Here is an 11871-nt window from a genome sequence, read left to right on the forward strand (position 1 = left end):
TGTATCGTGATGGAAGTGGGACAGATGCACCTGATAGCATTGTTCTTGAAGGATGAAAGTAACCATCTGTAACCACAATGTACCTTTAATCAAGTTTTTATCTTCTATTAAACTCGTCCCCAAAACCTAAACATTGGATGACATGATTCTCAGATTCTTAACTTCGCATTAGCTTCGTTACACACCAAGTAAATTACATATAAGGCATCTTTCTTATGTTAGGCCTTTAGCACCCAGGAAATATAATGAAGATAAAAAAAATAAAAAAAAAGAAGGTACGTGCTGTGTTTGTTTGAGGTAACTAAGGTAAGAACTCTGCGCATGCTACCACTTGCCTCTCCTCCTTGAGATACTTTGTGCTGCTTGATAAGGTGAAATTTTAAGCACTTTTCTGAATATCTTATTCCATTGTTGCGTCTCTCTCTCTCTCTCTCTCTCTCTCTCTCTCTCTCTCTCTCTCTCTCTCTCTCTCTCTCTCTCTCTGAGGGGCTGCATCGGTACTTTACTTTTACTTTTAACTTTTATTTAATGTGCACACTTCCTTGAGCACATGGAGATGGCCACTGAGGGTGAAAAAAAAAAAAAAAAACTAATGCATAAACCATCCTTCTTACCCCGTCCCGCCCTACCACACACACACAAGGAGAGATAAGACTAATTTGTTAAAATAATAAACGATAAGGAGTTAACATCATAAAAGATGACAGTGGAACTTAATCAGTGTTAAGTTGACTACTATTCAATTTACTTCCCTTATATTGAATAAACGAATGTGAGGAAGTCGATATTGAGAGAGAGAGAGAGAGAGAGAGAAAGAGAGGAGAGAGAGAGAGAGAGAGAGAGGAGAGAGAGAGAGAGGAGAGAGAGAGAGAGAGAGAGAGAGAGAGAGAGAGAGAGAGAGAGAGAGTGTTGCTTTATTGAACTGCTGTAGATGACAATGCCATGATTCGGCATTGTCTGTGTAATTGTGATATGCAAGGTCGTTTTGTGGATGCTTCGGATTGGTGGGGGAAAGTGTTGCTGGTGCCTGGGAGGAATGAAAAGTGCAAGAAGCTTCTCAAGATTTAGGAATGAACCACGTGGTCCGCGAGTCCGTCAAGTGGACGTCCTCAAGAGTGCTGTTGGGTTGTATGCGGAAGTGAAGGCTCTCCAGCCCAGACAGAAGACAGGAAAAGTGCAAAACTATCCTTGTGTATGTGTGTGTGTGTGTGTGTGTGGGTGGGGGGGGGGAGGTAGGCACTACAGAAGTACAGAGTGCTGGAAAAAAATAATCCCGCACTTACGTGATGTCTCGGGGCGTTCATAAGTTGTGAACAAGCGGAGAGTGAAAGTATTCGTAGAAGTGGAAAGGTGTGGCAATGGTAGTGGAAGACGTAACGCTGTGGGGGAAATACATACTTGGTGGTGTGTTTACAAGGTTCAACTTTCCTACCTGGCGCTCGCGCAAACACACACACACACACACACACACACACACACACACACACGTAGTATTATATTACCACAATAGCATCTGACAACAATAAAATAGAATAAATGAATAATAATTGTTTGAGTGCAACAAAGTTATTTTCATAAGGAAGTACTCTCTCTCTCTCTCTCTCTCTCCTCTCTCTCTCTCTCTCTCTCTCCTCTCTCTCTCTCTCTCTCTCTCTCTCTGTGTGTGTGTGTGTGTGTGTGTGTGTGTGTGTGTGTGTGTGTTTATATGCCCTTCTCACTCTCTAGGGTAAGAATAAGGATTAGGAAAAAAAGAAAAGTTGCCTCGATGAACCTTCCGTCAGGGATAAATAAACACTTCCTAATGCAACAACACATTATTTTATTGCACTCTTGCTTTTATTGCTTGCGACTGAAGCCACCGCAAGAGTTGGCCTGCTGGACAGTTTTATTCTTGGTTTGTCTCACTCACACTTTGCTGTTACTTATTATAAGATTATCTCAATTTACTGTGAGGCACGAGATTTATAACTTCTGTTGCATGACTACTAATTAATAAACACACATACTACGCGTAAATATGCTCTTGTTGACACACACACACTCACTCACACACACACACACACACACACACACACACACACACACACACACACACACACACACACAGATAGATAGATAGATAGACAAACAGACAAATATAGACGTACGGATAGATATATAATTAAATATTTGTCAAATCCCGAAAATAACGTTTTGTGTTGCTACGGAGTATGGTCACTGAATACCATGAACACACTATATTCAGTGTTCATAATGTGGCAAATTGAAATACTTAACATACAGTACTTTTAGCTGTTATTTCATGCACTCAGAATTGTGTGTCCTTCTGTTGACTGTGGGCGGCCATGCTTCCGCTTGTACACGTGTGGCAGCCAACCTTGTGTGGGAAGCCAGGATCAGGAAGCATATAACTTTGCTGGGGCTGATAGATGGAAATGTTGGGGGGTCACAACATTATCTTGGCGGAGACCCAGCTCAAGTTGAATCTTCCTAATACGTACCTGTGATGTGAATAGGGATTTTGTAAACGTTAAATAGTGTTATCAGACCAATTATGGAAAGCTGGGGTGCTTGCTGGATTCTATACAATGACATCATGGAAAGTTTGTTCTTGATGACTGATTTCCTTTAAACTTTACCGTCCGTCAGGGACTGTGATATGGAAAGAATGGGCAAATATTATCACCTCTTGGCAACAACGACAGTGGCGACTTTTCTGTTGACAACTATGCGCAGCTGTGTCAGTGCTCAAGCCTCACTGCAGGACCCGCCATACTTCTCCTCTATCATGTTACGCAACAAATCAGTGTGTTGCACTTTGCACGTTTCTTGAGTCTGTTATGATACTGCGTAGAGAAAACTGGAAATGTTAAGCAAAATGTGTTTCATTATGACAGCTTATGTTGTAGGTCCCGCTAATCATGTACCTTTCTTTCGCAAACAGCCCCTTCCCATCTTTTTAATCTGTCTTTCTCATAGAATATTACATCCATTTAAAATGTAAGACATCATCTTAGGACGTTTTATTCCACTCAACGCTCTAAGAAAGTTTTACGCCGTAACCTTGGGAGGTAGCATCCAGTCGGGTGTTGCCTGGGAGCCAAGTGTGGGAAGCTGTTTCCTGTCTGCAGTCTGGAGTCTAGACCTTCGATACACTCTGATTTGATTATAACTATTGTAGCTCATATAATGTGCCGTTATATAAATATATTAATAGACGAATATGCATGGGAAAGCAGCGGAAAACCAGTTTCTTAATATATATATATATATATATATATATATATATATATATATATATATATATATATATATATATATATATATATATATATATATATATATATATATATATATATAAAGACCCGACGCGTCGTGAACGTGACAATACAACTACACTGTCAAGGTGACCGTGGGTGAGGCAGTGGTATCAAAGTGTTCCTGTGCACTCCACTCGCTTCCATTATTAGCTCCACCGTTTGTATGTCCAGCGATATTCTCCCAAGTTCTTGAAAATACAAATGAGACAGACATTTATGGGGATGTGATTGGTGTTATCGTCACATACATTTATAGAGACGAACAATTCATTGAATGGAAAACAATTAATAAATGCACCACGATGTTGGTACGGGCAAGTTACGGCAACGTCGATATTCTTGTGCCAACGTGGGCGAGTGTCAGTGCTGCCATCTCCCGGTCATATCTCGGCGCAAAGTTTGAACCTGAAAACTTCGCTCGCAAGACATCGAAACACATTGAGGATGAAATAGACGCCATATGGAAAAGCAAGTGTGCAAAGAATGATCGTCTGTATAACGCATCCAAATTTCGACTGGCTGGGTGTGAGATGAAGCAGGACAACTTAGTGCTGCATCTCGGCCTGACTTGTTATAAGGACCTTTGTGGAACCAACTTGTCAGAAAACTTTTCTTTACTTCAAGCCAAGGGGACGAAGGATTTCTCTAACAAACAGGCGTATATGTCAGATGTATTGGGTATGTCATATGTATAGTTTAATGCTAAAAACATGAATCTATAAATGCTACCAGTGTCAATAGTATACAAGCTAATGGGAATCTCTAACAGGAGTTGGCCTTCTCGCTATAACTTCCGATGCCTGTCTGGTGGTGACTCGACGGGCACAGTGGACAGGAGAGTACCCCGGGGCACTCGACAGGCCCGGCGGACACCCAGAACCTAGTCATATATTCCTGCCGGACGGGTCACTGAAGCCTGACTATTCTCACTTGAAAACGGAAGAAACCGTATTGCAGGAGGTGGGTAAGCATGTTGACTCAAGACTATATATTATTCTCCTGGCCTTCCACGTCGTCATTTTCTGTGTAACTGTTGCAATAATTCAAAACTGATAGAAACATTATAAACTATGATGAGTATGACACATGGTGAAAATATGAAGCTACGATACATCCAACCACAGGTGTGTCGATGTCATTCAAATACTGTCACAGGTGTGGGGATCAGCAAAGCAGGAGGCCGTGGACGAGCTAGGAATAAGTGAGGCCAACATTGGAGAGGTCTCATTAATGGGCGTCACCCTGAACACAGAGGCTGGAGGGAGACCGTCGCTTGAGTTTTATGCCAAGTAAGTGAATCTTTCTACTGCTTGCAAACACAAACCAACCCACCCACTTACCCATAAACACACACACACACACACACACACATACACACACACACATTACCCACCCTCCCTTCCACTCATCCTCACACACTTGAGCTCAAAGACGTAGATAAACAGAGTCTTGAATGAGAGTGAATGAACGGCACGTGAAGGCGTTCTAATAATATCCGAGGACGCTTCAGGTTGGGCGTGAGCAGCGAACACGTGACCACGACGTACAAGCTGGGCATTCAGGCTGAGGTGGAGGAGAGCAGCTCGGTGCACCTTTTGCGACCCCAGACACTCGCTCAGCTCCCTTGTCTGCTTCAGTCCCACTCATTTATAGGTATAAGTGATGGTCTCTCTCTCTCTCTCTCTCTCTCTCTCTCTCTCTCTCTCTCTCTCTCTCTCTCTCTCCTTAAGAGTGGAATAAGGAAGAGATACAAGTTTGTCGTTTTTCTATTCTATGTTTTCTCTTTGGCTATTTCTTCTCTTGTCTCAGTGATGCTGGAGAGTATTTGTTTACTTTCCGAAGATAAGGTTGATAACACCACAGGCACGTTATACACAATGACATTGTGAATTCTAAGATAAGTACGGTGCATAATATTGATCTATCTACTATCTACTATCAATCTATCTATCTTATGTCTGTCTGGTTGTCTTTCTGCTTGCCTGCCTGAATGTATATATGTATGTATCAAACTATTTATCTACATATATACGTATACATACATACATACTACCTACGTATTTATCTATCAAACCATTCATCAATCAGCAATATCTTTACACCATGTTTTGATATTCCCAACCAAGAATGAACCTAAAAGTACATCCAGATGAGACCAGACGAGACTGGAGACCAACGCCGATATTCCTCTGGGAAACTTCCACTTTCACTTAATATTTTGCGCAGTACAATAGTGATATGCGTGTGCTCATTCTACTTTTTTTTTTATATACAGGACTTTCACAAACCTGTTTTTACGGTACCTACACAGTTACTTACATACAGTACTGATTTTACTATTCATTGCAGGGACTCAGACATGTAGGCCTGACGTCTTCTTGCAGCCTCCATTACTTCCTTCTTTTCTTCTGGTTCTTTCATCGTCTACGGACTTTAGTGTTCATAAACATTACTGGTTCTAATCAAAGGAGAGCGAAGGATTATAATTAAATCTTTCACTAATACATTTCCAGAAGGTGCTGCGAGATCCCCAGATGACAAGGATGAACCCGAAGAAGATATTCACCTTCAGGAAGCTCGCTGGCTCTTGCAAGAAGCTACACCCGCTTTAAGGGCTGCTCTGTTGCTGGCCGTGAACACTCGCCTCCTGCCACTTTCCCTCTGATGAGAAGAATGAAAGGATGGAAAGTAATTTTTCGATGTGGAATGTCCCCTTCAGTAGACGCAGTGCATATGACGTGATTGCGTAATCAGTATCAATGACGTGATCTTATAACATGGTGTTTGTGTTGTACGGTACATATAACATTATAATTTCGGGGTTATTATTTATTGTTTCATTTTCTATACACACAAAAAAGAGGCGGTAAAGAAGGCTAAACATTGCTTCAGAGGGACAGAAGGAAAGTCACAATACTACCGATACAAGGTACTCTGCTGAAAAGGTAAAATTTGCACAGGAACGGAAAGGCAAATTGTTCCAAGATCAGCCTGTAAGGTGGAATAGGGAATGATGATATCGGTCAACATCCTTATCGGAAAGATGGATAAAATGGGCTTCTGTACGTGTGAGTAGCAAGTCTTGAGATATATAGATAGATAGACAGATAGATAGATAGATAGACAGACAGATAGTTAGAGATAGACAGATAGGTAGATAGATAGACAGATACAAAAACAATTATATTAGATGATGTTTGAGAGAGAGAGAGAGAGAGAGAGAGAGAGAGAGAGAGAGAGAGGAGAGAGAGAGAGAGAGAGAGAGAGAGAGAGAGAGAGAGGAGAGAGAGAGAGAGAGAGAGAGAGATGAAGATAGTAAGGGCGTACTCCACTATACCAGACCAGAACCAAAAACAATAAACAGTGGCTTGACCTCAACTGCTAATGACTAGGCTGCCTATCAGAGCATCTTGGGCTGGGCGATCTCAGGCACCATCTGTCAGCGGCTGTCGTCTCACACCCACCCGTATCTCACCCTCCACCACCACCAAGGAGGAACGTGAAGGAAGAAGTCAGGGTGTTGAAAGCAGAGTCTTAAAGTTGTTTTTTTACTCTAATGTAAGAGAGGGTCTGGCCAAGGGCGACAAAACTGAACCGTAAAAAGGGCCAAGTGAAGGTGCCACTTCCTTAATAAGACGTTCGAATGTAATTTGGGATTATATTGTGATGTTTTATGGTGTAACGGTGATGGTGATGGTGATGATGATGGTGATAAAGATAGTATATAATATATTGATGACGTTTTTTCGTATAACTGACTAACAGTATGATTATAATTAACAGTAGTAGTAGTAGTAGTTGTAGTAGTAGTAGTAGTAGTAGTAATAGTAGTAGCCATAAAATAATAATAATGATGATGCTGATGATGATGATTACAACAACAACAACGACAACGACACTAATGATAATAATAATACTAATAATAATAATAATAATAATAATAATAATAATAATAATAATAATAATAACAACAACAACAACAATAACACCATCAGCACCACACACCACCACCACCACCCCCACCACCACCACCACCACCACCAACAACAACAATAACAATAACAACAACAACAACAACAATCCTATTTCACATACTGTAACTTAAGTGTGGGTTCGTGACTCAGGATCTATAGTACAAGTATGTAGGGCACAATCTAAACTGGGAGAGGTGTCTTGGCGGCGTGAACTGTACAGACTGTAGTAATACCTCGGCGGTCCGTATTTCCAAAAGCTTTCGTGTTTTAAGCTTGACTACTTTTAACATCTTTAGTGATCGTGACTGTGGCTTTCAAGGGTGTTTTCATAACTGTAGTAATGATTTAACCCTTCAAATTCGGGCAGCATTTTGAAACATACTAAATTAGTCCGTTTTAAACTCGAAATCGTATAACATTTTAGACCGATACATTTTCCTAGACAGCACACAGGGCTTTAATTTCAAGACAGCAGTCGTGGAACTTAGAAAAAAAACCATGTAATCTTTGTCTAAATAAGACTGTAACTCAGCCATCGTATTCAGACAAGTACTCTGCATCACCAATGGGCAAAATTACTGATGTGGTCTTTGAAAGTACAGTCCGTATGAGTCTAAGTGTTTCGGAATACGTGTCAGTAAAAAAAAAAAAAAAAAAAAAAAAAAAAAAAAAAAAAAAAAAAAAAAAAAAAAAAACTTTACACATTTATACGTCTTGTCTCCGCTATTTTTTTAACTTTTAAAGACTCCAGAAGTTATTGAGTGGTTTCAAGGTTCTTTTCATGATTCTCGTGAAAGTTTAAGAAAGATTCCACGACATAAAAGGGGAGAAAACATTCATGAGAATCCGACTGATCACCTCTTGGCCTTTGGAAATAATCTTGGAGAGAGAGAGAGAGAGAGAGAGGAGAGAGAGAGAGAGAGAGAGAGAGAGAGAGAGGAGAGAGAGAGAGATGAGAGAGAGAGAGAGAGAGAGAGAGAGAGAGAGAGAGAGAGAGAAGCGTTTAAAAATACAGGCTTGAGTAAATGAATCAAAGTGTTCATCTACGGGAGGAAGCAATGCAATTAAGGGTTGAGACCGTCCCACCACTATTACTGCCTTTAATTCACCTTACTTTACGCACAACCATTCGTGGACCTCTATTTGTCTTGGTCAGGGACGAGACAAACCACTAATCTAGTGTGTAGTAGATCTTGACTGTCTCACCACTACAACAGCCCATCACGTACAATTTATCTTCACTTTACACACAACCATTCATGGGTGTCCCCTCTCTTGTCTTGGTTAAGAACGAGGCAAGTCGGTATGCAGTGGATCTTGACTCTCTCAATCACTACAACAGCTCATAATTCCTCTTTACTTCACATACAACCATTCATGGGTCTCGCCTCTTTAGCCGTGTTGGTTAAGGACGAGGCAAGCCACTGCTAGTCCCATATCAAGGTCTTGCGTCTGCTTGAGAAAGATAATAAAGGAAGTGAAATTCGCATCTGACATTTCTCCCTCTCGCTTCATGATAATATAAGTGTTTGGGAGCCGATAGAGTACATGAGTTCTGATTCTTTCAAAATAATTAGTGTCAAACTTTGCAAGATCCATCACGAGGCTTTCCTGTGTATATGTTGCATGATTAGAATATTCATGTTTAACGGAACCTAGGCTTAAAGGATGCATGTTAAAAATCTTTCCGTGTGTGTGTGTGTGTGTGTGTGTGTGTGTGTGATGCGGAGTAGAGGGTGGAGCTAAAACCCTGACCTCACATTAAACTATCAATTTTTCCTGCGACAATAGTTTTTCCCTCCTGCCTGTTATATATTTACTTGGTACAATATAACAACACGTATACTAGTTAGCTAAACTTTTTGGCCTGCATGTATTGACTAACCCAGCGCTGATAAGAATGCATGTGTGCACTAGTACATTAACCTGGATGGGACGTCAGTGATATTTGGCAGCTATGACGAGGTGGGAGAGGAGGAGGAGGTCAGTGAAATCACAAAAAGAAGCACGGCAAGTATCGTCGCCCATTCTTCCCTTCACCTAGCCATGACCCTCGTTCACGTGTGCCTGCTGCTTGAGCGTGGCGCTGCTGGCCGCCCCCACACCTCTCAGAGCAGCGCCCTCACAGCCCGCCCAAGCCGCTGCCAATTTGCTGAGTGTATGGCAGCCAGAACACAGAGCAGCAGTACCAAATGTCGCCCAGGGTGAGTATTTGAGATGGGTGAGTCGGGAATGTTTTGGTGACGGTACCTGGAGCCGACAATGGCAGTATACCTAGCGTCCACCAGGGTGAGTATTTGAGATGGGGTGAACTGGGAAGATTTGATCATGCTGGAGTGAGGTTGAGGTGACACGTGCAGAGGCTAGACTGTTACTAAGTCAATATGTTTTTGTTTTCTCTCTCCTGCAATAACATAACGAGGTAAGGCCGGAAGGGAACGTGCGGGTTGATAATAATATTGACCGATAGAGAGTGAAAGGTTTAAACTTTCTCACATATTTGACATTTTTTTCAGTTGAGGATATGCTTAGAATATAATTTTTCTTTCGACTGTTTATGATTACTGCTTGAGCAATACAAGCAGTGGGTGTAGTATGGAGGTCACCCAGTAACTTACGGAGGTAAAGCAGCTGTCAGTCTGATATTGTACCCTTCATATATTTGTTATTTAAAATACGAACCTTTTTGCTTCAGTATACCGTATTTCCTTGCCACGATAAACTAGGTACAGTTGTGGTTGCAAATAAATGACAACTTTTGATAATTTTTGTACTCGTAAAAAAATGGTTTCCTTTGACATTTTGCGTTAAGGAGTCTTGGGAAACCACCAACGTGTGCAACGTGTGATGCCTTTGAAAATTCATGCATGTTATCGTTCTTTCCCTACACACACGGTTTAAAAAAGGCACCATCAGGACCATCATGTTATTTACTTGATGCACATAAACTGACGTCAAGAAAAAAAAGAGAGAAAAAAAAAGAAAAGAAAAACATCTAAACAAAAACTGACGTGAAAAAGGTATCTGGACACACTCTGAATCCCTCTTGGCCCTCTCCAACAGCTCAGGTCGGTGGCTCAACAGCTCGGGACGGAGGCGATGACGGCTACACCATTCATATCGAGTACGGCTTCCCGCTGTACACCTTCCACATCCCTTTCAAGGCACTGCACTGATCCTGAAGTCTGCTAAATACACAGAAAAAGCAACAATGAGAAAGAGAGAGAGAGAGAGAGAGAGAGAGAGAGAGAGAGAGAGAGAGAGAGAGAGAGAGAGAGAGAGAGAGAGAGAGAGAGAGAGAGAGAGAGTAATCGTCAGGATAATTGACAATTTATTAATGATCAGTTGGCCAACAAATTCATAAATAGTATAATTAGAAATCTTGTATCTCATAATTATTTGCTTTATTTGTTACTATCAATCGCACATTATTACAAGTGTCAGTGGATGTTTGGAAATTTCTTCAGGCAACAAGCAGATCATAATAATTTTGTTGTTTGCCTTGTGAGACACAGCTGAGTGTAAGCCCTGCAGCTTTGCTTATGATGCTATCCAACAGAAAACTTTGCTGAAGGCGAACTTCAGAGGTTAAATAATGTATGTATTATATATATATATATATATATATATATATATATATATATATATATATATATATATATATATATATATATATATATATATATATATATATATATATATATGAATAATGAACGTGAATCATGTAAAGTTATAAGGTATTTATCTTTTAGCTAGATATGGTGGTATCTGTTTAGATAAGCGCCATCTCCCCATGTACCACGCAGCTTACCTCAGGACGTTACGTCAAAGCCTGGGAGGTCCTTCGGTATATATATATTTTTTTCATCAGTATGTCGTAACGCGTTGCCTTTGTGTGCTAAGTAATTGAAGGGGGAAGATGTAGCGGTGTTTTATTTCCTAAAGACGAAACACTAAGAAAGACTGGAATGCGAAACACTATTACACATAAACAAATCTTGGAGAAAAAAGGAGCCCTATCCTTCGTGAAAAAAAAAAAAATGTATATCGAAAACGGCAGGATTTTCTATAATTGCAACACCTTCGAAGAGGTTGGATTTTAAGGCGAGTCTGAAAAAAAAGAAGAAGAAAAAAAAAAAAAAACAAGTGCTGTACCTACTGTTCTTGAAGCAGGACAGAAACAGTGCTGCAGTACATCAGTGGCCGTGCGTAACAGCATCGGATGAAAAACTTTTTTCTTTCCTTCACCCACATTATTATCTCTGGGGAACTTCCCAATTACCAAGTGACGTCAATCCAGTGGAGCCATCGACTGCACGTAATATGTGTTAGCATTAACTTGTGGATGGATGAATTGACTAGATAAGGCTACTCACCCCACCCAGTTTGCCTCGCTGTACAGGGGAAGCACCCGACACACACACACACACAACAGTGGGTACAACATTGAGGTACAAGGGCCATGAACTTCGAGATGAGCCTTGGTGACTTACTAGTGCAGAATCGAGACGCTAAACCTGTGATTCGTGAACTGTGCACAATGACTGTAATCAAAGAACACCACCTTATTTTCCTAG

General features: G+C 40.9%; 1 protein-coding gene and 1 long non-coding RNA gene across 2 annotated transcripts; both read left to right on the forward strand.

Moving 5' to 3' along the window:
* Positions 1–3381: 3381 nt before the first annotated feature.
* LOC135107368 (uridine diphosphate glucose pyrophosphatase NUDT22-like) lies at positions 3382–6148 on the forward strand. The gene is made up of 5 exons (XM_064017132.1): positions 3382–3998; positions 4090–4280; positions 4476–4609; positions 4831–4973; positions 5834–6148. The coding sequence occupies exons 1-5, from the start codon at positions 3623–3625 to the stop codon at positions 5983–5985; spliced, it is 996 nt and encodes a 331-aa protein (XP_063873202.1). The 5' UTR covers positions 3382–3622; the 3' UTR covers positions 5986–6148.
* A 2382-nt stretch (positions 6149–8530) lies between these two features.
* On the forward strand, positions 8531–10606 carry LOC135107369 (uncharacterized). Its single transcript, XR_010271726.1, has 2 exons — positions 8531–9498; positions 10358–10606. It is a non-coding gene; the product is annotated as an uncharacterized LOC135107369 (long non-coding RNA).
* The last annotated feature ends 1265 nt before the right edge of the window (positions 10607–11871 follow it).

The sequence above is a fragment of the Scylla paramamosain genome, chromosome 15 (genome assembly GCF_035594125.1).
Source record: "Scylla paramamosain isolate STU-SP2022 chromosome 15, ASM3559412v1, whole genome shotgun sequence".
Taxonomy (NCBI): Eukaryota; Metazoa; Arthropoda; class Malacostraca; order Decapoda; family Portunidae; genus Scylla; species Scylla paramamosain.